Genomic DNA, 27,070 nt, shown 5'->3' with positions numbered 1-27,070 from the left:
TTTTATCAGGCAAAAGAAAGTGTCAAAGAGAAAAGAAAAAAAAAAAATTGGCCGTCCTTTCAGTGGCCATGTGACAGCCTTGCTTAGTCATTCACTCAGAGAAGGATAAGAACACTTTGCAATATTGCCTGATATTCTGAATCTTTTGACCCAGTGATTCCATTCCTACCAATTTATCCTAAGAGCATAATCAGACAAGTGCACAAAGATATATGTGAAAAGGATGCTTGCTGCATCCTTTGTAAAAATATAATAATAGTAAAAAAAAAAGAAGCCCACTAAGAGTGGATTAATGAGGAATTCGTTAAAAATATAGTGACGCATCTGTTGAATAAAACACTATGTAGCTAAGCAAATAATTTATATTGATACATCTATTAACACAGCAAGTTCTCTCTGGCACACTTTAAGGGAAAAACAAACAAAACAAAAAACCAAAAAACCCAGGACATAAACCAGCATGTAATATAGATCTGATTTTTGAAAACCTGAAATATAAATATATATTTCTGTATAAAAAAGTTCTAAAAGATACACACAAAATGTTAACACTGATCGTTTCTGGGTGTAGGTGGCTATTTTTCTTTTGGCTTATCTGTATTTTCTAAATTTTTCTATAATGAACATGCTTTGTTTTGGTAATAAGAAAAGCCAACTTATGAGTTCTTTTTAAAGCTAAGGAATGGTTGGTGACCTCAGAGGCGGGTCGTCAGCGTGTACCTTGAACCTCCTGTCGTACTTGATCACCGTATCTGCAAAATCGATCTTCTCCCTCTTGCCCACAAACTGCTGGAGTTCCGGGTGCTCTTCCATCCCGATGTAATCCCCAATGAAGTTCCTGTTAATGCTGTTTCTCCTTCTCTCCTTCTTGTTCAACAGGAGGTCTGAGGCTGCAATTCCCACAAAGGCAGAGGAGGGAGAAGGATCAATCCCCCAGAAAAAGGAGTACAATACTTACTGTGAAAATATACAGAGAAACTCTAATAGAATGCAAGATTTTTAACACACGACGTTATATGCAAAGTAAACTCAACTTGTGACTTTCATCGACTCAAAATTTTTCTTGAGATTTGTTAAGTGCATGAAACAAAATGACTAAAATACCTTCTTCCCTCATTTGGACATATTTCTTTCGCGCCACGAATTTCCTCCATGATTTCTGTATCACTCGAGCATACCCATCATACTTTCTCTCTCTCATTTCTTCTAGAAGAAATAGCTGTGAATGTAAAGCAGACAAATGTGAGCCAATTCATAAGACCTGAGCCTCATTTTTATTTTTGGTTATTTCAGGGACACTCAGTTTCAGTCAAGGCCGTACATGGGAAGCAGCTTCTCAGACTCACGAACAAATGTGAAAAAATGATTAGTAGGGAATGTTGGTTATGATCACTATAACTTATTTATCTACATATTTTTCTCTTTTAACAAAAAACATAATGGAAAATAGCTGGATCTGCGTGCATTCAGTTGGATCTTAATAACTGGTGTCCTGCCTTACTCATAATCTCTGTGAGAATCAAATGAGTGATTCAACATTTATCCACTTATTCCCCACCTTGATCCAGAGAGAGTATTAGGTGGCTAGATCAAGAGAGTTGGTAGAGGCTGTTGTTTACTGCTGCATATAGTCTCTTAATAGAATTTTCCAGCTTTTGCTGCTGTGGAAAGAGGGTTGCCCTACTTTCAGTTCCATCAAAGTATAGACTTCCTGCCTCAGAATTCTCCAAGGAATCACTGGGGCAGAAGATAATAACCAGAGTGATTGGAGTGGGACTTAAGATGTGCTCGTTAGGACCCAAATTCACCAAGAGGGGCTGAAACTTGTTTTTACGGCCCATATTAGACACAGGTAGGTCTTGAGACTCAGGCCATTTTAACGATTAATACTGATTGTTGCACCCCATTCAATGAAGCTCTGGAATAATGAAGATGATAGCAATTATCCGTAAGGTACTGACTCAGGGCCTACTACAGGTCAGGAATCATTCTAGACTCTTTATGTGCATTGTTTTCATTCAACCCCTCAACAGCTATGCGAGCCACGTATTTCTATTATTTCCATTTTACAGATGAGAAAATTGGAACGAAGATTGGGTGGGGCTACATAGTGAACCAAAGTCCTTCAGGCGCTGCCAGGTTCCTCTTCACTTTGACATACGGGTCTTTCTCTGTAAATCTGCTTTTGATCAACTTGCAAAATGGTGGGAAGGAAATTTTCTCATTCACCTAGGAAGTGGTTTACCATGACAGTCTAGGGAAAGAAAATAGACCAATAAAAACGTAAAGTAAAGATGATGAACAATCACTGCAAAAATGTTCCAGAAGTAAACAAACAAATTTGATTCGAAGGCAGCTGGACTTGATTTGTTGTCTGTTTTTCTGGGTCTATACTCAGGAGCCACATCTACCCTTCCTGTCACTCAAGTTCCCCTTCCACGGCCCCAGCTGTGCAAAAACAACATCTCAAAAGCAAAATACCATGCGAGGGGCCACTTCATTCTGCTGCCTACAGTGCCATATACAACAGGCATGCAGAACATATTTCTAAAAATAAAACAGAATACATGGTTAACAACGGGACAGAATGTTTAAAATGTGAGCCCTGAGGTCGCCTATTGTAAGAATATTCGCTGGTGCTTCTTATCTTGTGTTGGGCTTCTTGTGTAAGTCTTGATTTCTTCTTCTTTCCCAGAACTATTTTGGGAGTGCCATTGAAAATACACTTGTGACTCAGAAAGGATGAAGAGGCAACCAATTCTCCACTTCCTATAGACTATTTCAAAGATGAGCTGGGTTTTAGGTTCTTTCCAAAAGCCATGTGGTTTGGAAATCAGGGAGGTTGAAAAGAAGAAAGAGAGAAAAAAACAAAAACAAAAACCCCATATCATGGACACATGGAACAAATAAGCAAAACCAAACCCTTTGGTGCCTGATGTCTAATGTGGGTTCTTAGAACAAATGGGTTATTTTGTATACTCAGCACATTGACTATAAAAGTCAAAGCAAAAATTGCAAAGTGGATTATTAAAAAACAGTTTTTGTCAAAGTATTTGCCATGTCAGGGCTAAATGTGAATGGATGAACAATGGGGGAGAGGAGAGAGCAGCGGTGATGGTGTGTGTGTGTAAAAAGATGGAAGAGGAGTCAGGTGACAGTAATAAAGCAATGGGAGGAAGATAAGGAAAAGAAAAACCAAAAATAAATCTTCATTTTGGAACTAAAACCCCAAAGCTCAAATGAATCAGGAAAAAAAAAGTATGCAAAATATTCAGGCTGCTTTAACTACATGCAAAAATTTAGCAAATCAAGAAAGTAAAAGCGGGTATGAAACAACAGAGGAGTTCTGCATTGTACTGATAAATCACTCCATCCCGTTTTAGAAAGAACAGGAACTGTTCTGTGGGTTGCTTAATGGTGTATGACACAACATTTTCATTTTATATTTGGAAATGAAATCGCTGTGAAGCTACAAATAACTCAAAGTGGAAAATGCTACCACAAACTTTTCATAAACGGGTCCTATCGATGTGTGCCATTTATTTACTTAATATAGTCTTTATAGTTCATAAAGCCATTCACTTACAGCCATTATCATTTGTGGGTCTCAGGCTGATCCTATAGGGCAGGCAGAACAGCAGCTGCAGGCCCCATTCTAGAGGAGAAGAAAACTCACCGCGAGTCCAGGATTTGCCTAAAGTCAAGTGTTTCCGTTATTACCAACACTGCAAGTTCTTAGGTTATTTCCCCTGGATCGGATGACTAATTTTGCCAAGTTCACCATAGGCTCCTGAAATGGAGTCTTGCGATTGTTAGAAGAACCTCAAGAAATAATGATGTCAAACCTGGTAAGTGCTAGCAGTATCTCCAACTTAAAAAGTAATGTCTTCATTCCAAAGTCCCAGAGCTAATTGGGCAGAACTGAGCTGTGTTGGATTTCTGCTCAAACTGAGAACCTTCTATGGACACTGATTTGGCTCACAGTGACCACACACTCATCAGAAAGGATAAAGAAGTTCCTCTAAATTAATCTGTGGATGTGTAAGAAGTTTGTGAATTATAAAATTGTTTGAATTCCTTACTCGCAAATAATCACATTCTGTAAACCCAGGGATTTCTCCTCCTATCTATTCATCTCCTCAAAGGCCTTCCAAGGCTCCCTCATGTCTTCAAGATACAGTCCTGGGGATTCTCATTCCCAAGCGCTGCTCTGCCTTCAAGGAGGAAGCTTGGGCCTCCTTGGTGTCACCCAGGTGAGGACGTAGGTTTACCCAAGCCTCCTTTATGGGACAAAGAATTCCCTTTTAGCTTAAGCACTATTGGACACTATACATAACTATCGGGCACCTCTCATGAGCCGCTTTCTTTATGAGGTTGTAAGCACACAATGGCATACAAAAGACAGGCGTCCCTGACCTCAAGGAGATGACCATCTAGAATGGGAGAGAGACAGTAAGTAAGAAAAGAAACCATTATAAGGTGATATCTTTATAACAAGAGTGCTGAGTGCTCTAAAGGCTACGAGAGAGCAGGGGTTCAGGGAATGGCCTACACTCGGATTGGGAGCAGACGGAAGCCGTCTTTGAGGCATGAACTGAAGGATGAGAAAACGAATCCGGCCAGGTTGTGTGTGGGAGGGGCCGGCGGAGGTGCTACAGGTGGCACTGTGGGAACGAGGGGAGAGGTCAGCCGCATACTCACAGACTCGGGGGCTTTGATGAACACTTTGCTCCTCCCGAGCTGGAACTGGTCAATGTCCATGTTGACAGACTGCAGCAGGTGGAGGACACCTTGTTTCTCGTCTCCTCTCCATGAAGGCCAGGTAGCTTTGGTCAGAATGGCATACCTGTGAGGATAATTGGGGAGAGAAGGATTAGACTCAGACTGGACAGTCCCACAAAGGCGCCTGGTGCTGCTGGGGTCCTGCCGATCCATTCACCTCTGTTCAAAAGCTTAGGGATAGATCTCGACAACTGCAACAGTGCATCGGGTCTGGGATGCCCATTTTGGAGCTGCCTCCTACTCCCTTCCTATCTGACCGTTTCCATGTTAACGCCTGGTGAAAATCTGCTTTTCCTCTCCACCACTGTCTAAAAATAGCATTGCTGAAGATCACCAATGACACTCAGCAGCCAAAATCAAATGGTCTTTTCTCAATACTGATGTCCCCTGATTTCTTCAGAGCACTTAACAGTTAATGCGAAGAGTTTTATAAAGTTCCCTATAAGCTGCTGTTATCATTATGGTGTATCAACTTCCATCTCTGGAATTCTGTCACAAGGGCCTGGTGATCTGGTCCTTGGCTATTCTCCAATCTCTGCTCTCCCTTTGGCTTTCTATTCCTGGGAGGACGGGCCACTTCCTTACGCATATTCAACTCTTTCCTTCCTCAGAGCCTTTGCCCATGCAGTTCCCTCTACCAGGTATGCTGGTCTCCAAACTCCTCACGTGGCTGCTTCCCCTCAAGGGGACTGCCTTTCAGTGACACTTCCAGAGAGCCCTTTTTAGACTACCTAAGCAAAAAGCGCCCCCCTGCTATTTTCCCTCATAGAAAATAATACTTTTCTGTTAAAGCATGTATCATCATTTGTAATTATATTCATGTTTGTGCTTATTTGGTTAATTTATGCCTCCTCTGTGAAGACCAGAGCTCCATGAGTGGGTGCTATCTCTGTGTGGTTCATCCTGTACACCAGCACCTTACATAATGCCTGGCACACAGACATAATAACTAACATGAATGGTAACACAGACATAATAACTAACATGAATGGTTAACATTATAGGGTGCTCTCTCTGCATCAGGTGATGCTCTTGGTGCTTAAATGTATGACCTCATTTTATTCTTACAGCAACCTGATTAGGTTGGTTATTCCATTTTGCAGAGTAGGAAACAGAGGCAGAGACTTACTCAAGTTTGCTTAACTAGTAAGTGTCAGATCTGGGATTTGAACCCCAATCTGTTTCTTTAATCGTGGTAATGCATATAAACCATGAATTGGCTGATATGTAAATACTTCTTTTTCTTTTGGTACTGGGATTTTCTTTTTTAATTTTGCTAAATTTATTGGGGAGACATAGGTTAATATAATTATATAGGTTTCAAATATACAATTCCATAAGACATCATCTGTATATTGCATCATGTGTTCACCACCCAAAGTCAAGTCTCCTTCCATCACCATATATTTGATCCACTTTACCCTTTTCTACTTTCCCCCATTCCCCTTTCCCATTGATAACTACCATAAATATTTCTTTGAAAGAGTTATGCACTTCTATAAATGTCTATGTTAGAAACATTAGGCTGACATACATAAGAGGCTGACATAATAGAGGAGAGAGAAGCACATTATAGTATACCAAATGCAGACGGTACCGAAGACTTGAGGTAGAAGGCAGAAGGATGTAAGTAAAAATCAAGAGGAGAGTGTAGGTGAGAAGTTGGAGGGCGTGGTCTATGTGCAGGCAAATCTAGAACACAGGCAATGAATGGACCTGAGGGCTCTAGAAAAGCCAGTCCTTTCTTTGTTCCCAGAAGCTACTACAGGATTAGACTGATTTATAGCAACCAAGGGAGAAGGGAATCCTTGTTAGGAAGAGTGGCCCTGCCTTTAGAACCCGGTGAAAGAGTAGTAATGTATCCACGATCTAAATGGATGAGAGAGAAAAGTTCATGCAGAGTATGGGTGAGAAAGAAAGACTAGACCTCCAAGATGACAAGTTTCTAAGAATGCAATTTTGCCTGGTTTAACCTAATCAAAATGATAAACTCAAGTATCTGTATTGTGCAACTGCAAACAGAAAACAGGTAGCTCTTTGCGATTCACATTTTCTCCCCTATTAAAATAATGTTATAGTTCTCATTTGACTTTTTTAATAGTAAGGAATTTGTTTTGCAGAGACATTCTCTCTTTTTTCCTGACAAAACCTTTAACAGTTTGGGTCTGGGTAAGACACAAAGATTGCCTGGCCTTTCCAGGGCCCTCTGACCATGGACTACTTGTGGTGGTCCCTTTGCCTTCACAAAGCCTGATGCATTTTCCTCACTTCCTTTTCTTTCCAATGGAGAGACCAGGGCCTATAATTCTGGTACAATGCTCTTCTACTAGGTAAGTACAGCTAGTTCACTTGTTTTTCTCCAGGATATACAGGTGGGAACAGGTTGCACAAGGCACTGGTGCACTGCCTAACTGGTGCCTGTGATAATTTTGGAGAGGTGAGCATAATAGCTTACATTCCTTTCTGTCATCAAGTGTTTTCAGTTTAAGACTCAGATATACCAATATTTTATCTCAAGACCTTTGCACCAGCTGTTCTCTCTGCCTGGAATTCTCCTCCCTATCCTTATTTATGGGTAGGCTCCTTGTTATCTCTCAGACGAGCAATTCAATGTTTCCTCCTCAGAGGAAACGCAGCCCAGACCCCAGTGATCTCTAGCTGCTGCCACTTAGGGTTAAGGATGTTTCTGACCCCCAATGACACACAAAAATCCTAGCAGCCAGTACGAAGCTCTCCATACTCCATGCTGTCCTGAGTTTCCTATTCTTTCTTATCTCTTGTCCATGACATGGAATGCCTCTTCTCATAAGCATCCCTTTTCTAGCCCCACATTCTAAGGGGTTGGGTCAAGGTTAAGGGAAGCATGTTTGTGAGGAACTGTAATGGTGCCACAAGATAAATTTTGTAAGTCTCTTATGTTTCTATCACATTTTTTCCCCCAAGACTCAGAATTCACATTTAGGCTTATTTCTCTCAACCACAGTAAGGAGTGTATGCTGCCCAGCTCAAAAGGTGTTTTCTAAGAATTTACAGATAATTTCCCAAACTGAGACTCAAAGTGGCTGCCATTTCTCACAGATTTTTGACACTTTCTGAAGGCATGAAAATTGTATTGGGCAAGTGGTGAATAAGGGATCTTCTTTCTATTGCTTAAGGCAGTACAGGGTTTACTTGAAGAGCATATAGCCCACCAATGGGGAAATTAAGGTGTCTTTTGATTTTTAATCTCCAATTATCAATCAAGAGGGATGGTTTTGATAAATATAAAGGATCGTCCAGCCAGGAAATAAACACATACAAAGCCCCCATTTCCTATTTTCTACGTTCTAGGTAGTGTCTGAACCACTGCTCTGTTTACATTTGTGGGCTTCCTTCCCAGGGAAGGGTGTATGATGTATGCACATGTGGATAGTTGTGCTGGGTATTAATATATCCTTTCCCTTCAGGTTATCACTTTCTGTTTCTCACTTGGTAGCCTTTCTATGGATACCCAGAAAACAATTTTATAAACAAATCCTTTTCTCTCAGCCATGGAGAGGGTAAAGCTATGAGATGGTTCAGTTATTCACAGGGGATCACCGGTTCAGACAGCCAATGGCAGACTCTGGACAGATTCTGTATGACCAGGATCCTAGACTCACAAACCTTATGGAAAACTGCATTGTCTCAGGAGAAATATTTCCTGCCCATTTATGTATGTGGCCATCTAGCCATTTTTGAGTGATAGACTGAAAACATACATTTTATTGAAAACTAAATTTCCTTCCAAACTTTATTTTTATTGCCTTTCCAGTACTTTCAAATCAAAAGAAGTATGACAACATCAAAAGCGCCTGCTCTGTATAAAACACGGCTGTCTATTTGTCTCTTCTGAAAGGAAAGCCCACAGTAGGAGAGCTAAGAAGGGAGGCATCCAAGTCATTTCAGTGAAAGTCCTTCAACATAAAGGGAATAACAGACATTCACTAAATGTTTACTCTGTGTAAGGCACGGGAGAAAGTGCTGTGCATGGAGTCATGATACTAGTGTGGCACTTGAGAGGTCTGGATATTATAACCAACAAAGTAATTTCACAGCTCATTTAATGAGCTGCTGCAAACAACACGGCTGCTTAGGGTACCTCAGACATTCCTGTCAGGAGAGCACAGACTTCTTGCTCTTCCCAGTGCTGTGAGCTCACAGCATTGCTTATGGAAATCAGGTTTGTTGGTTTGTTTGTTTTAAAATAATATGGAAGGAAGGAAGTCTTCCAGAATTGGTTTCTCAAAAAAAAAAAAAAAAAAAAAAAAATATCAAGGTTAGATCAATTTTCAATAGTAATGCCAATTAGAGAGAATTTTCAAGTATCAAGAGTTTTTAAGTACAGAAAAAATATTGAAGGAGGATAAAATTAGAAATGTTTTGGAATTACTGAGGGCAGACTTTTCTGAATTAGGGAAAGATGGAGGAAATACTTTTCATATGCTGTTTTCTGCATTTCACTGTTTTCTCTTAATGAAAAAAAGAATTTTCAAAGAAATACAGTTTTGCAAAAACTTTAATGATTATATAAGCTATGGTTCTCAATTGGCTTTGCCTCTCAGGGGACGTTAGGTGATTGTATATACTTCTGGTTGTCACAACATGACGAGTGGGGCATGGTGGGAGGGGGATGGTAGACTACTGGCATCTAGTGGGTAGAAGCCACGGAGGTTGCTAAACATCCTACAATGCACAGGACAGCCCCACAACGAAGACTCATCCAGACCAAAGTATCAACAGCCGAGGCTGAGAAACCCTGTTCTAAGCTAATGTTACCAATTTGTTTAAAGAGCAAAGTCTTTCATAATCATCTCAGCTAGCAGCGAATGGATGCTGCTATAGAGCTGCAAGAGCTCTACAAATTTATTTTCTCAGCTTCCTACACACTTCTTTTCATACAGCTTTGCTTGCACTACAGGTGTAGTGGCCCCTTTAATTCAGAGAGCCATGAGGGTGAATTTACTCCTAGTTTAATCCACTTCCAAAATTATCAGGAATCTTGAATGTGAGAGGACAGAGTCAATGAGGCTTTATTGTATGGAATGATCAGCCTTTTTGTTAAGCCTCTTCTGACATTCCACATCAATGACCTACTATATATGATAACCTACATTGATGACCAGTAGTTTAGCCATGTCAATCTCATAGCATGAGGAAAAACAGCCCCAAAGGAAAAATTACTTTATTAGATGTACTGAATTTCAAAGAAATCTATGCTCCTTTTCAGCCTGTTACCTCTTTGTTACATAAAACCTGAATTAAAAACAAAAAAACAAAAGAACTCTTACATCTTGCTCCTGTATCATATAAGAAAGACATAATTATTTTCTCATTAAAATGCTAAATATGGCTTTCTTCTTTCTAAATACAGTGTAACTCCACTAATTTAGAATCATTAGAGGAAGTTAGAACCATGTAATATTTTAAGGACATTAAATTTTATCATTTTCAAAAATAAATATCACAAAATAAGAACAGTTTAAGTACAGGTCCTGCCATATACACTTTAATGAAAATCTAAAAATCAGTTTAGATTTATACATGGACTGTACAAAAATTTTGAGGTTAAATACTTTAAGCTTCTTTTCTTAAGTAGGTTAAATATTTTCCTGAAATTGTCTTCATACTGTTAATTGCATAGTCAAGTTAAACCTCAGCCCTTCCTGTGTCAGAATTATTATGAATTTCTGAACTTACATGTTACCCTAAACAGACCAAATACTTGGGGCTGATTTATGCTACCATAAAATAAATGATAATAAAAAGAATTCTGTTACAACTTAATAATAATAATAAAAAATAATTCAATTTAAAAATGGGCAAAGGAACTGAATAGACATTTCTCAAATGACCAATAGCACATGAAAAGATGTTCAACATAATTTCCTATCAGGGACACGCAAATCAAAACTACAATGAGATGCCACTTCATACCCATTAGGACAGCTAGAATCAAAAAGACAGATAATAACAAATGCTAGCAAGGATGCAGACAAATTGGAACCCTCCTACCCTGCTGATAGGATGTAAAATGGTACAGCCACTTTGGAAAACAATTGATAAGTTCATCAAAAAAGTTAAACAAAATTACTGTATGACTCCACAATTTCATTTTCAGGTATGAAAGAGAAATGAAAACATACTTCTACACAAAAACATGTATGTGAATGTCGATAGCAGCATTATTTGTTACTTTTAATAGCCGAAAAGGGGAAACAACTGATGTCTATCAACTGATGAATGAACAAGTAAAACGTCATATATTGGAATATTAGTGCAATGGAACATTTTTGGGCAATCAGTAGGAATGACGTGCTGATACAGATACAACACGGATAACCCTTGAAAACATTATGCCAAGTGAAAGAAGCCAGACACAAAGGCGCACATATTGTATGACTCTATATGCAATGCCCAGAATAGGCAAATCTATAAAGACAGAAAGAAGTGTGTCCCCAGGGTAGAGGGGAAGGGGAGAATGGGGAGTGACGACTAGGGAAGTGGTATTTCTTTTTGGGGTGATGAAAAAGTTCTGGGGTTAATTGTAGTGATGGATGCACAACTCTGTGAATATATTAAAAGCCAATGAATTGTACACTTTACATGAGTGAATTGTATGGTATGTGAATTATATCTCAATAAACCTGTTTAAAACAAAAAAGCGTCCAGAATCACCAGTTCATTACCTCTGTAGGAATTTTTGGAAGATGCGTCGATAAGCATAACCAGCTCTTCTCACTCGGATGTTTTCTTTCAGACCCAGGTATTCTACTTGATGCTTTACCCTATAAAGGAGAAAATGGAACCCGGATGTTACCGGATAATTCTTTCACCCCGCTCTCCTACACACCCGCCCCAAAATCTAAGCTGCAGGGAAATATACTAAAAAGACTACAATTTACAGTGTGTAGAGTCTGAGTTGACCCTCAGTTTATAGAATATTAATTTAAAAATATCTTATTATGAAATATAGCTATTATAGAAGAGAATTTACATATCTATTTTTTAAAATAGTAAAACAAAAACAAAAAATACACCATATACTATCACCCAAATATGTCAGGTATTCAAAAGACTAAAGGAAAGAACTTGTCACTTTTGAATTAAATGACACTAGAGCTGTTTTGTTATCAACCTGAAGTTTAACAGTGATTCTAGACCTAATGAGATTACACTTCTGTTTTCAAAGACAAGGTAAGAAAGGGGATATAAAACTATTAATTTCAAATGCCTAAGTTAAAAATGCTCTTAAAAATATGTAAATACAGTTTTTAGTTCAATTATATAAGAGTAAAACACTGGCAGTGTACTTTGGAAAATGGAGGCAGGGTAGTACTGGATTGATGCTCTCACAGGGGGCGTTTCATATCAGAGAAAAGCTTCATGCCTCATCTCTGCACCTTCGATTCTGGTTTAGGAGGCCTGGTATGTCTGGGGTGGTGCACAGATGTGTGAATCGTGACCTCCCCCCGCTCCGCTTAGCAGCACAGTGTCCTGCAAGTTGAGTGATAGATCCTAGACATTAGCTTTTCTGATTGAGAGATAAAGGGGCCTTTGCTGCTTATTATGTAGAAAGGTTGAATGCAGACACATGGAAACATTATATTTGAGGAAAATGAGATATAAAAAGCAAACTTCCTTTCTTTTAAGACGGGATGTCACATTTGTGCTGTGGCAGGGAGGCAGCTCCCCATTCCACCCATTCAGTACATTTGGGGCCAACTGCACTAATGATGGGTTTTAGGGGAGGGGGTCCCTCATGAACCTGCTATGCAGAAAGGGCCGTTAGAAGCATCCTCCTTACAGCCTCACACAGGTTCCCAACACTTGTCTCCCCAGCAACGCTCTCAGGAAACCCATCATTTCCAATGAAGCCCCGCACTTCCTGGCACCCACTATGCACCACACTGTGCCAGGGGCTGGGATGGCTCCTGCTGAAGCCCTCATAGACAGCACAGGGGGCAAGAGCCAGGTTCTGGAGCTGGGTGCCTGGTACAACCCTGGCTCTGCCACTATGAAACGTCTCTGTGCCTCAGTTTCCACTTGTGTAACACGAGATGGTGATATTGGTTCTTTCGTCCTCATTGGGTACATTCCATGTAAAGCACTTCCTGGCTTGAGCCACAAAAAGCTGTTATTTTTCTAATATAGTCACAGCTACAATAAGTAAATCAGGACAGGAGAACTTGTAACTTTTGAATTAAATGACATGGATTTTTCATAGTGAGAGGATTTTCAGAAGTGATTATGACATGTGCCTGGGCCTAGAAGGCTGACTTGAATTTACCAGGAGCAGAAGAGGGAAAGGCAGGGGGCAGAGTGAAAGTAAAGGCATAAAGATGGGAAAGGCCTGTGGCATATAGTGGTGGGAGTGGAGGAGGTGGAAAAATTAAGCTGGAAAAGGGGGTGGAGCCTTGAGTGCCCTGGGAAGGATGAGGTCACACAATGAGGGTGTGTGAAATGTCTCAAGTCCAACTGGCCTTACTTGAACCGACACCCAGAAATGTCAGCCCCTTTGAGATAATCTTTTAAAAAACTTTTATATAAAGAACTAATATTCAATAACCACATTTGATTTGTGACACACATCTATTTAACTATAGGGGAAGAAATCTGATTCAGGAAAATAACTAATTTTCCTTAATCCCATCCTCCAAATCCGAAATGCACCACTGGTGTTGTCTCTACTAAGTAAAATTCACATGAAGCTGCCAGTTAGAGATATTTGCTCATTTTAAGTACTTTTCATAAATATTGGCTTCACCCCAAGCTTCTGAGGCAGGGAACGCACTGCCCATCGATTTAAGTAGCAACGTTCCTTTCCCATAAATTACATAGGAAAGAATATGCCTATGTTAAAACATTGTTTCCTTCATTATAACTTCCATCATCAGAAAATTTTCTCATAGAAATGTTTTTCTTCAACAGGACATTCAGTTTAGCAAATTCTGTAATGTTTAAAAGTTCATGTAATCAAAGCACCCAAGTTCATTTTTACATATTCTTAGATGCTGTCACCTCCGCAGTAAACATCAGCCAGGCAGGCAATGACCACTTGTCCTTTTGGTTGCGCTATCTCCTCCCTTCAGGGGGAGGCGAGGGAGTCCTCTTCTTCCTTAGCAATTAACATGAGTGGGTCAAGGCCTGGGAATGCTGCTAGGGCAGCAATTCACAATCCAGGGCAGGCACCTTTGCCAGAACCAAACAAAAACACATTTTCAACAGGAAAAGAAAAATAAACCACACCCCATAAACTTGTGGAATGAGTAACCCTGTCCACCAATAGCTTCAATTGACCATGTAATAATCTCAGCCAATGAAGCATACTGTCCTTTCACGGACACCAATGCTCCATCTATTCTCTTGGATGAAGTGAAACCATCCATTACACAATAAACCTGAACCAGGATTGGGGGGACGACCCCAGGAAGTGATCCTACTGGAGATATAAATCAACACTTGACCAATTAATACCTCAGAGTTCTTAAAACTGCTTTACATAAATATATGTTATGAAGTTCTTTTCTGTAATTCAAAGAAGGGGTGTGATTAAAAGAACAAAAAACAGCATGGGGAAATTCTAGGGGATTTAGTTAATAAATGTACCACTGTCTTAATTTCTCCATTTTCAGCTATTCCAATGAAGCTGTTGGATTTTATAAGAAGGTAGCATCGGGGTTGGGGAACTTCTAAGCAGTAGCTGTTGAAAAATCTCTCTATTAGAGGGACTTTCAGCAGAACAATGTACGTAGGGTCGGGGGTGGTGTGCTGGGGAGGTATTGCCTTTGCAGGGCGAGCGAGATTATCATTATATTTGTTTAAGATTATGTTTGTTGGGAAGGGTTAGGGAAGGGAAGCTGGATGGAGTCTGAAGTGGGGGAAAGGATGGGCTAAAGTACCCCTTTAGCAGCAATACCTCTGCTTCCAAGACTCTCATAATTTATTTCTGAGGTTGCCTATGACACCACCCTTCTACTGTGTCTATATGTGCATGAGATATAAGTGTGGTGTGTACGCAAGTGAACATGAGAGGGGGAGTGTAGGATTGACACAGAGACAGGCAGAGGTAGGTAGACTGACAGACCTGGGGAAACAGATCTGGGAGAATTCATTCTGTCAGATACAAGGAGATCCCCATTCTGGATTCACCCTCTTAGTTTAAAAAGGAAGAAACTGAGGACTGAGATTAAGTGTCTCACTCAGAGTAGGTGACAGGCCAGCACCAGAACAACAGTTGTGCCAAATTCCAGTCCAGCCCTTTGCTCTAGATCAGCTGTCCTCAAAGTATGATGCCTGGGCCAGCATGACCTGCTTCACCTGGGAGCTGCTGCTTCTTTTTCTCTTTTTCCTTTTCTTTTCTTTCTTTTTTTTTTTTTTTTTTACTAGTTTCAGGCATACAGAACAACATACTGATTAGACATTTATATACCTCACAAAGTGATAACCCCAATAAGTCTATTACCCACCTGACAACTATTATTGACTGTATTCCCTATGCTGTGCTATATATCCCCGTGACTATTTTTTTTTCAATTATAGTTCACATTCAATATTATTTTATATTAGTTTCAGGTGGTTAGACATTTATATAATTTATGAAGTGATCTTCCTGGTAACTCTAGTACCGTCTGACACTCTACATAGTTTTTACAATATTATTGACTATATTCCCCATACTGTATTTTACATCCCCAGGACTCTCCTGTAACTGCCAATCTGTATTTCTTAATCCCTTCGCCTTTCTCACCCAGCCCCCTAATCCCTCTCCCACCTAGGAACCATCAGTTTGTTCTCTGTATCTATGGGTGTTTCTGTTTTGTTTGTTATTTGGTTCTTTAGATTCCACATATAAGTGAGATCACACGGTATTTGTCTTCCTCAGACTGACTTATTTCACTTAGCATAATACCCTCTAGGTCTATGCATGTTGTTGCAACCTGGGAGCTTCTTAAAATGCACATTCTTGGACTCCATAAAGAAGCCATGGGCATGAGTCTGTGAGAGCTGAGCAGGGCTGCTGAGGACAGGACACTGGACATCACTCGTTCACAGGATCGTCAGGAACTGGAGCTGACTCAACAGCATGTAACACACACAAAGGAACAAGTATTATCCATCGGGCATGGGTAGAGAGGATCTTGCGGGCAGGGTGGAAAATGGACCCATACGTGTCTCTCAGAGGAGTAATGAGCAGCTAGGTACGAATCTGAATCCCAATCTTTCTGTTCAAGTTTGACCTTGATGAAGTCACTCGATACCTAAGAGTCTATCTACTTTTTCCAAGAGAGAAAACAAAAATGATGGCAATCCTGGTATGCTCACATCCAGGGACTTGACTATTTGGGGACAATGGTGGGGTCCCCTCTCCAGGCCAAGTCACCCATAAGGTCCCTGCCCAGCCCTGCTTCCCATGTTCCTATGGACAGTGGGATCAGCAGGAACGTGTGTCTGGATCCCCCAGCTGGCTGCAAAACTATATTCTCTAGCATCATCTTCACATTTTCCCACTCGACACCCCCATTCCATTCCTGCATAGGCCACACCCTTAAATGTCAGTCGTGGGAAGATTAGTGACATAGCGTCCTCAGAAGTCAGGGAGGAGAGGGCTCCCTGCATGCTTGGGCTCCACATGTCTCCCTTTGGCTTGTTGCCTCCTGGAGTCACTCGGCTTATAGGCACTGTCCCCAGGGGGAATTGCAGCTCATAGGGCATCAGAACTCTCATGAGTACCGGTAAATAACAGATAGCTTTTGCACCATCTCTTTGGACCTTCACTTTCAACTCCGAGCTAAGCATTACAGGCCACATCCTGTGGGTGCCGATGAGGAGCTGAGTGTACTAAGAATGTCTACACAGAGCCTCAAACTAATTTTAAAACCATCCCGACTCTGTGGTATGAAACTTTTTTTGTTTTATTTTTCCATCTGCCCCACACTGGCCAAGATCAACATTATAAATTGCTAATTCTGAACTGAATGGCACTGCTAACATTTTAGGAAAAGGCAAGGAGGGAAAAAAATATATATATAGTCTTTGTCCTGAAAAATTAAAGACACAAGGACATGAAACACATCTGAAGGCAATTTAAGTGGCTTCTGCCTTTGGCGTAGGACAGCCCAGCTTGAGCAGAGGGAAAAACATTCCAGGGCCCACGGAAGCTGTCTTCGACCTCCCCATGTGCTGTCTTCAGCATACCTGCTTTCCTCCCAGTCTCGGGGCTTCTTGGTTTCGTTTGGTTTTATGCAGCGAATGTAGTGAGGTGTACATTTCATCAGCGTGCTCACAAGGTCATTGGCTTGTTTCTGAAAAGGAAGAATAACATCAGTTAGAAACTTGGAACTTTCTCTGAAGCAGATCAGCTTTCAAAGGAGACCGGTGGAACTTCAGTGTGGAAAGATATAGCGAGAAATTAATCTTCCCAATTTGTTCATTAGGCTTAACTCAGGTCTGTCACACTTTCTTAAAGCTCTACTGACTTTTAAGAGGGTTTTAAATCTCATAAATGGGTTTGAAATTATATTTTTGAAAGCGACTAGGCCTTTTTAGTACAGTTAAAAAATTAAAACAAAAAAACTAAAACCCACTAAATCGTCACATACAATTTTTTAAAATAAGAAACAAGGAAGCACGCCAGTTATGAACAAATTAATTTTATATTGATTGATGGCCTTTACACATACATTGCCCTCCTAAACTGTTTTTGGAGGGATGGGGGGGCAAATATTTGTAAGGGTAAATCATCAAAATCCCCTGTACTTTCTTTCCTGGCAATCCAACCAATGAAGAATCACCTATTAAAATGATGGAAATTCATAGTTAAAGGGTGCAAGATCCACAAAATCTCAGAATTTATAAACCTTTTATATGCCATTTCATTCAATTTCTTCCTTAGCAGGTCCTTTTACAAACCTGTAGACTCTGAGCCCTTTCAGCGGGCTAGGTAACTTGCTCTTTCACGAAGTTAAAATATTCAATATAAAATCATCTCTCACTACCCGCACACCGGGCACCCAAAGTAGAACTGGGTTTAAGTAGAAAAAGTCACAGAAGTGAAGCTGAAACTGCTGATGATGTATTGCAAATCGTGAGTCTCACAAACGTTATTTGAAGAGATAGGAACAGAGCCGACATCAGCATTCACATCACCACATAGCTGAATACACCCTGTGGGACCAAGGATGGGGACACACAGGCAAACTCCCCTTCCAAGCAAATCAGTGTGAAGAGAGAAAAACCTCTAAAGGAAAATAGAGAACAAGCATCTCTGAAGCCAGAAAACCATTACAATGTCAGCAGAAGGGATTTGCCTGCTGTAGACAACCCTCTCTCAATTAGGGCAGTTCTGTTTTTATGGGTTTGGGAAATCTGAAACCCTTGAGAAAAACTCTGGGGTATATTCAAAGCAAGATGTTTGCTGGTGAATCAAGTCCTCTGTTTAGATGTGCAGAATACAGCATTCTTTGCAATTCCTGGAGTCAAGGGCAAAGCTGCAGAGGCTGTATGACCAAAGCAAAGCTCGATGAGGAAAACGCAAACTGACTCTTCCCTTCTTCGTTGATGCACATTGTGCTGAGAACAAATCTGATGATCTTTGCAACACATAAGGGGAAATTGGGGAGGAAGTGCTTATAACAAAGCTTTTTTGAAGTCCCCAAACTATTCATTTTCATTTTTTTATTTTATTAAAACTTCTTAATCTCCAAGAATAATTTGGCAGACTCTCGTCCTAAGCATTTAACAGCCTTTTTTCTTTTCACCTTAGCATAAGAAAACACAGGGGCAAATGTGACTTAAGTTTACATGCCACCAGACACAGTTCTCTCTAGCTCAAAATAGCAATGGTAACAATTACTGAATATGCATCATGGACTGGACATGTGGATGTTCTCATTCATGTCTCACAGTTCTAAGAGGCAGCCACTAGTATTATTATGTCCGTTTTGTAGATGAGAAAATGGGGCCTTAAAGAAATAAAGTATTGCTCAAGATGACACAATTAGTAAGCAACAGAGTTGAGGCTTGAACCCAAGTCTGACTCTTAACCACAGTGCTATACCCTGCCTTCCTAAGGAAGATATGGGCTGATTTAGTGTGACATAAAAGGAATTAAGCTACTGTGTTTCCCCAAAAATAAGACTTAGCCAGACTTTGCTCCAAAAGACACATTAGAGCTGATTGTCCGGCTAGATCTTATTTTCAGGGAAACACAGTAGCATTAAACAGAAGCCTTTAGGTTGTGGGTAATTAATTTCAGCAAACAGCAATATATCTTAACCATCAAAAATATCCTGAATTTAGCTAGGAGTCACCTTCAGATGCCCCTTGAGGTTGTTGGGAAGCAGTGACTGGATTTATCCTGACACCAGACGAGTCCACAAGTCGATGAACTACTGAATGCACTTGCCCAACAGAAGCAGGAGTCGAAATATGCAGATGGAGAGGTCAGTGAGAGAAGGCTCAGGGCAAAGGCTTCTCGTTCTACCCTCAACACAAATTATTAGTAAACCTGAGTTGGGGTCCTGGCTCTGCCATTTCCAAGCTACATGACAGATCACTCAATTTCTTTGGACCTCAGTCTCCCCATCTGTAAACGAAGCAGGCTGACCTAGAAGACCTGTGATATATTAAGCTAAAGGTTGGAATGGGTAGTAAGTCAGCCAATTCAGTCACCACATGGTGCTGTGTCTCCTGTCACAGGTCCAGTCTCAGATAAAGCTGCCATCCAGTCCATTTTGTCAGCTCTGAGCTTGATTCCAGTTCCCTACACCATCAATCTTTGGCTCTAAGTTCAAAACGGACCCCTTCCAGCCACAACAATGTAGAACGTAGTGAAGCCTCAAAATCAACTATTATTAAATATAGAACACTCTTATGTATAAGCAAGATAACGAAGTTCTCATCAAACAGATCTTCTATTAATTCAATCCTACAGATCAGTTTTAAATTTTAAAGAATTAGGATACAATAAAATACCCAGCATTAAAACTACCTTGAACATAAGTTAGTATGTCTTCCAAGGAACTCAGTATCCTTTCAAATGCTTGCTTATACCTCAAAGACATCATTCAGATGATACTTCATATCTGCAAAATACTGTGGATGTGGAAGGTGTAAGAGATGGGGCAATGGCTACACATCTATGAGAGGTGTCTCAGAGGAGACGTATAAAACAGGGAGAATGTCACTCATCTGAGGGGCAGTGTCAGACAGAGAGGTCACTCAGTCCACCAAGGAGGGTACTGTTGGGGGTGAGAATATGCACAGTAAGTTCCCCTAGATAAGCCTGCTGACTTCAGGTTGACCACCCCAGATGATAACGATCCTCGCAGGACTTGCAATCCTGAACATTTTCTGTACAACCAGAAAGTGGCAACTTTGAGCATTCAGCTAGACAAGAATATGAAGGAAAGAAAAGCATCAAGTCTTCCAAGAAGGAGAAAAATGTTCCCAACCCTGCCCTTCTTTTTATAGGAAATAAGCTTGACCAAGAATCCAGACAATTTGAAAGTGAGTCACTGCAACGTTGATGATCTGGGCCCCTTGAATCTGACTGTGACAGTCTTGTGACCAGATTTTCCAGCCCAGAGCTAATCCTTATTCAGGACCTGGAAGTGAAGGCATGAGTCAGAAGCTTCACGCAGACATTAATATCTGGGGCCTCCGGAGATTTGCATGTGCTCTCTGCCCTCAACTCTCTACTCCAGTGAACTCAACCCAGAGACTGTCCCAGGACTAAATTTCTCTAGTTCTTTGAACATGATTGCCCCCAATCCCAGAGGACTGTACCCTCCAGCTCAAAACCCAGCTTGCATGGGCTCCTCCATGAAACTCGGAGCTTCTCTAGACTGGAATGGTCCCACTGCTATGAGGTTTCCATGATTGGTTCCTTTATTACAGCCAGTGTTCTTGCTCTCAGGGTCTGGGGAGGCAGGCTTCAACATAGGAAACACTCAGAGAAGAAACAGCGAGCGAACAGAACAGACAATAACCACCACGGTGCCCGGGACACGGCTGGGGTAATCCAGGAGGGTGCTGTGAAACAGGCACATAGGACGTGGACACAGAGCCAGTGAGGGGGAATGGACAGTGTAGGCCGCCACCCAGCACATGCACATACAAGTGTCCACTAAGAATTAAGCAGAGACGAATAAGCGTGGCATATGGGGAGTGGACGGATGGGGCGGAAGGTAATAGGAGATCATACATATTTTGTGTTTATGGTGTTTCAGGCAGTGTGCTTAATGTCTTAGATGGATTATTGAATTTAATCATCACACTACCCCCTTGAGATAGGTACTAAGATCTCCATCTTACAAATTAAGCAAAAGAGGCACTGAGAGTTTAAGGAAGCTGCGGGCAGTCATACAGCTAGTGAAAGCCAAAGCTGGGATGTGAACACCGGCGATTGAATCCCAGAGCCCTACTGTTAATCATTTGATTCCATCAGTTATAAAACTGGGGTGGCATTTAACTGATATGATTTTTGAAAAACAGGTTAGTGACTATTTCTCAAAGAATCACGATTAAGTGTTTGACACAACCTCTGATTAGGAATGTAATTAGGGACAATGAATTTCATCACACAATGGTTCAGAAAACACAGTGCACTCTCCACAAGGGGCTCCCAAGGAACACTGTAAGAATTCCTCCAACTTGGAGACACCATGGGGCCAGATGTCGTGGTAATTCTCAGAAAGGAGGGGTCTTCAAGATCCAGGGAGGAGGGCGCATACATTGCCCCTATAAGACCCAGTAGAATTTCAGGTACGTACAGCTCCATAATCGGCAAGTTTTGGGGTCTGGTCTGGAAAACGATCATCAAAATCCAAAATGTAGCTCTCAATCATAAAATTTCCCTGATAATGTGAATTCTTCCAGGTTCAGTTTAAAGCCATTTCCTCTTAGAAAGTAGCTGATTATCATCTGCTGACTGTTAAGCTCTGAGGTACTTAATATCCATTTGGGGTTTCAGTACAGCCAAGTGAAATTCAGCTTGCATCCTGTAACTTTTTTTCAAGCAGCGACATTACTTCTGAGCACCTACTGTAACCAATCCGTTACATTGTACTGACCTCATCCTGGCTCAAGGGTGCAGTTCCTGACTCCTAGAAAACCCTGCCTCTTATAGGAATCTATAAACTTCCCCAAAATAGAACAAACCTTTATTTTGCTTCCGGCAGTAGTTGGGCGCCCTTTCTTGTCAGCTTGCAGATTTTCCGGAAATAAAGATTTTATAAAAGGTCTGGAAAAGGAGAAAGAGAATGGATTATCAATCAGATGGGGCTGAAAGCCTGCTTCTGCGGAGAATGGAGGGGAGGGCTGTCCAGTAGCACGTGACCTTGGCTACAGAAAGGCCATCTGACTCAAAGCACAAGCCATGAAGATGTGACCCAGGGAAATAAGCAATGGATAAAAGAAACAGAGAGAAAGAATTCTAAGATATAAGCATTTTGGAGTCTCAGCCTGTAAAATAAATTTTAAAACTCTGCCTTTTGAATTTCCCCACTCACTGAAACTGAGGTACCCCTTGACAACACAGGGCTGTCTGTATGGATTTGCTGAGTTCAATAAGTAAGCTAGGGCAGAGTTCAGGGACTTGCACAAATTGGCCAGGACCAATGCAGATTTTGCTTTGCTCTATTGCAGGGTTTCTCAACCGTGGCACTATTGATATTTGGGATTTAGGGTTGCATAATACTTTGTTGGGGAGTCAGGCATGGGGGCTGTCCTAAACACTGTGGGATATTTTGCAGCATTAGTGGCCTTTGCCCACTAGATGCCAGTAGCACACTGCAAGGCAGGGACAACATCTTAGTCACTTTAGTGCCCTTGGTCTCTGGCACATAGCCTGGCACACAGTAGTTGTTCAATAAATATTTGATGATTTGCTGACTGAATAAAGTGACCCATGTAAATGAGCAATTAGACTTTCAAATTCAATTCCTCCTATATGACTCTTGGGCAGCTTCTAGAATTCTCCCCAGCAATCTACTTTTAACTTGACCAGACACAATTATAGATTTTTACAGCAAATGTGTTTAACAAACAACAGACCATGTCTGTAGGCCAGGAGTTCACGTGGAAGCATAAACAGCTCTCAAACTTGGCACTAATTTTAATAATTAAAAAAAAAATTCTCTGAAAGCATGCCTGCACCTGACTGTCATAAAACCCACAAGCTAGGGCTTGTGGCTTACCTGACCTTTTAAGAGAAGAACAAATACATTTTATGTGCTTTCAAATGAAAAGAAATTCCGAATCTCCAAAGTTGGGGGTGTGAGTGCAAGGAAGGGCAGGCATGGGGAGATGAGGACCGGGGAGGAGTGGAGGTTGAGGGGAAGGGGAAGAGAATTAAATGGAGGAGAGCAACTTTTGACCAGTTCCTGGAAAGGATCTTGTTTTGTTTTCACTGTAGGTAGGCCTTTCTGAGGAAATTATCAGACTCGATGCTGTTGATTAAGGAAGTCAGCTTTGATATTATGACAGTTTAAGTGACAGAGACTAAAAGGGCTGCTACTAATTGGAGGTAGCTCAAAAATTGTAAAGTCTGGAAAACAGCAATAGTGTACTTGCCTGGCATGGATAGGCCTGATCATGTAAATTATATCTCCTATCCACTACCCAGGCTCTTGGAAACCTACACAGGGAGGAGGGGAGAAAGGGACACTGCAGGGCTGGTCCTGAGAGCTCCGGCAGCTTGCAAGGGGGAAGCCTCCACTGCTTCTACCTCTACAGCTTATACAGGGTCTTGGGAGTCAAAATGGATCTCTGAGGCAATCCATCTCGAGTTTCCCCTCTCAGAGTTCTTGAGCCATTTCCCATTGCTTCAGGGACTCAGGTTTAACTTTGGTCTTTTTAAGCCATTAGCCATTTTAAAAAATTGAGTGACCATGGAAAATCCTTGAGATGATATTCCAAGGGCAAAGCATCATAGAACCAGACTGTTCTCCTCTTAGATGATCAGAAATGGCCATCTCAATCCAACCCCGGGATGGTCACCTCTCTCTGATAATAGTGTGGAAAATGATGAAGCCAGGGGCCCTGAAGGGTATACAGATTGTACTTGGCATTTGGGGGTGGAAAATATTAGGGATACAAGGGTGAGACTGCGATTGGAAAAAGAAAAGCTACTTTGAGAAACCAAATTGTCCTATGATAACCCAGACCCAACAGCTCAAAGGAACAAATGCTGAGCACTCAATGTCACAAGTTTGTTTTAATACTGCAAATCTGATCCAATCTCTGTCCCACGTCAGATAAGGCGGAACACACTTACAGCTCACTGCTCTGCATAAGTTCGATCAGATCCATGAAAAGCACATCACGGTTCCTTTCACAAAAGCCATCCATGTCATAGGATACCTGGCCAAGAATAGAAAGAAATCCGATTTTATCCTTTAAGTATTTCATTGAACAAAGAATCCAAGTTGGCATGACTAGTCTCCCCAGAAAGTGTATATTTCCGGCTTTCACCATGGACTGTCACATTAAGGCTGTGCATGTTTTTACTTGACTTGTTAGCTGACTTGGTGGGTGATGGCCTGTGGACACTGATGAATGGTATCTGGCTTCCTATTGGGCCCAGATGATCTATTTCTCCAGCTCCCATGCTCTCATATCTTTTCTTCAATGGGTCCATAGGAGCATCTAAGTAATACATTTAATTCTTTCCCTACTTATCAGCTAAGACAGGATAAAATAAAACTCCATATGCTCATTGATACATTGCAATGGGCCATGTCATTGGAGGCTTTGCAATTTCTCCAACATATGGTGTCAGAGTTGAACTGATTTGGCCATAAACTCATGCTCGGGGACCCGGCTTATAAGAAATTAGTTGGGATGAAAGGTGAGACCAGTGGATTTCCACAGGACTAGAAGTCCCTAAATATCATGACCTCGACTTATTTATTTTTGTATCATCACAAAGCCAGTACTCAGTAGGCCCCCAATAATCATGCATTTTATGAGAATAACACCAAAAGTGAGCCTGTGGTCCTTACTTATATTCCCAGTGGGCATTAGACAGGGAAGGAATACAGGCTTGTGACTGCGGCAAGAGGCAAGACAAAAATCCGTTCCGTCAGCAGTCGATATATATACCAGGGCGATTCGTGATTAAAACACACGCAGTAGTGTACACTGTCTTTTGCATTGCCTCCCCAATACTTCACAGGCCCCATGTTGTTGAACGAATGAATCAATGTTGAATGAATGAAATACAGTGAGGCAGATGAAACTATATGGACACTGTTTTCAGTTGCCTCATGAGAAAACAGATGACAGACCAACCCAAAGGCTTAAAACAGGGAGACATGGAAAAGGGTAACTTCCCCTTTCCTATGGACCCCTGCTCTCTCTCGGGCCATACCTTCCCAGCATAATGGTGAATAATGAAGCCTTGGTTCCAGCTGTTGAAGTGCTCATGATTCCCGATCTGCATCTGGAGCTTCTGCAGCAGCGTCTGATCCGCCCCCTCACCCACCGCGTGCATCGTGGCACACACGTCATCCAGGATGCTCATGATCCCAGGAGGGTTCTGACGGGACCAAGAAGCCAAAGCCCCAATTCAGTGACTATTCTAAAATATACAGTGCTTGTTGGATCTTTTCTTAAGCAAGGAAACAGCTCTCTAGACTCAAGATATTATCGTGAAAGTCACTTTCCCTTTGAGCAAGAATTCCATTAATAATCCCAAATGGGAGTTACCACTTAGATCTAAAGATGGAGGAAAGTCAATTTCCAAAAAAAGGTGTTTCACTCCCTGAAATTCTATTCAAAGTCACACACAGATCATAATCTGCTCAACCCTATTTGTACTAAGTTGGTTTTGAAAACCCCAAAGAAAAATAAAAACATTTTCCTTTGACCCTAATTCATTTCTTAATGTTCGCTTTCAGCCTATTACCCCTATAGGCATGGTTTACAGAGTTACAGTGTACACATTCTGTCATGCATTACTTTTTTCCTACACAGCACTATTTTATAAACAATCTTCATGTTTTACATTGTCTTCATATTTATTATTTAAATGGCTATATTTCCCCACTCTGATATGCTATAGTTTATGTAGTAGCTGAATTGTCTATGGATGTTTTCACGTTTCCAGTTTGGGGCTTTTATTAAAAAACAAAACAGTGCTGTAGAGATCTCTGTCTACATATTTTTTGTTTAATTTTGAATAATTTCTAAGGCTAAAGGCCTAGAAGTTGTATGAATAATTTTGTGTCTTCAAAGTAATAGGTGTCATCTCCTAGAATTCAGTAACAATTTGTTTGTAATTGACATTTTACTTCTATACTTATATTTACAAAAATAAAACTTTTTTGTCCTATTTTCTCACATACACATATGCATATACACAAAATTAATTTAATTGTTAAAATTCTCCAATCAGAGTTGTCACCTTGCCTATTTTAAAACAATGACACAGAGAAGAAAAACTCACTTAAAGTAAACCTGTGAGTAGTGAAGAAACACAACAGACAGATACTTACAACTTTGTTCTCTATGAGGTCACATACGATTTTGTTATTAAAGTACTCGATGGGTGTCCATCTTATTCCCTCTTGAACATATTCTTCCTATAGGACAGAAAGTGGGAATTCACATTATTACCCAGTGAAGACGAGCTGAACTCTGCACAGATGACTATCAAAGGCACATAAATCACCATGAAAAAAGAAACCTGAATGCCCTTTGACAAAAATTTGGAATTTTAATTTTGGTTTTTTTAAAAATTCTAAGAGGGATAGAAAGGAACAGTTTATTGCTTGGTAATTTTTATATTCAGTATGAATCATATGAAATTGTTACCATGCAAATATTTTTGATATACAAAACATGCAATTTAATATGGCTTAACTTCACAATAATCTGTTTCACAATAATCTCTTTGAATTGAACACAGGACAGCAGTACAGATTAGCATCTAGGCACTTAAGGGGAAGGTCCCTCACTAAGGTCAGTTGTTCTTCTAACTTGATGAACACACCACACTCTCCTGGTTTTCCTCCCTCCTCCCCAGTCTTCCTTTGTTAGCTTCTTTCCAGATCTGTATATGATGGATAGTCTCAGGGTTCAGTCTTCCAGCCTTCTCGTTTTCTCAACCTTCCTTCTCTAGGTGACTTCAATCTCCCACGACTTTAAATAGCCCCTATAGGTTAATTACCCCCGAATTAATTTCTCTAGTCTAGACCTCCCCATGAGTTCCAGACTCATACATATTTCACATTTTGGAATCTCCACTCTGATGTATTATAACAGG

The 27,070-nt window shown here is 40.8% G+C and overlaps 1 protein-coding gene across 1 annotated transcript in view; it reads right to left on the bottom strand.

Annotated features, from left to right (window-relative positions):
• Positions 1–27,070, bottom strand: part of MYO1E (myosin IE) — a 190,614-nt gene that overhangs the window by 35,456 nt on the left and 128,088 nt on the right. The window contains exons 13-21 of the mRNA XM_019732308.2: positions 26,301–26,387; positions 25,175–25,342; positions 24,080–24,165; positions 21,964–22,045; positions 16,999–17,105; positions 11,490–11,588; positions 4,702–4,846; positions 1,105–1,219; positions 721–890 (exon numbers count right to left, since the gene is read on the bottom strand). Coding sequence (XP_019587867.1) covers positions 721–890; positions 1,105–1,219; positions 4,702–4,846; positions 11,490–11,588; positions 16,999–17,105; positions 21,964–22,045; positions 24,080–24,165; positions 25,175–25,342; positions 26,301–26,387 — 1,059 coding nt within the window. The remainder of the gene's footprint in view (positions 1–720; positions 891–1,104; positions 1,220–4,701; positions 4,847–11,489; positions 11,589–16,998; positions 17,106–21,963; positions 22,046–24,079; positions 24,166–25,174; positions 25,343–26,300; positions 26,388–27,070) is intronic.

The sequence above is a fragment of the Rhinolophus sinicus genome, linkage group LG03, assembly GCF_036562045.2.
Source record: "Rhinolophus sinicus isolate RSC01 linkage group LG03, ASM3656204v1, whole genome shotgun sequence".
In the NCBI taxonomy this organism is placed as follows: domain Eukaryota; kingdom Metazoa; phylum Chordata; class Mammalia; order Chiroptera; family Rhinolophidae; genus Rhinolophus; species Rhinolophus sinicus.
The sequence above is the reverse complement of the archived record's forward strand: the minus strand, read 5'-3'. Positions and strand labels throughout refer to the sequence as shown.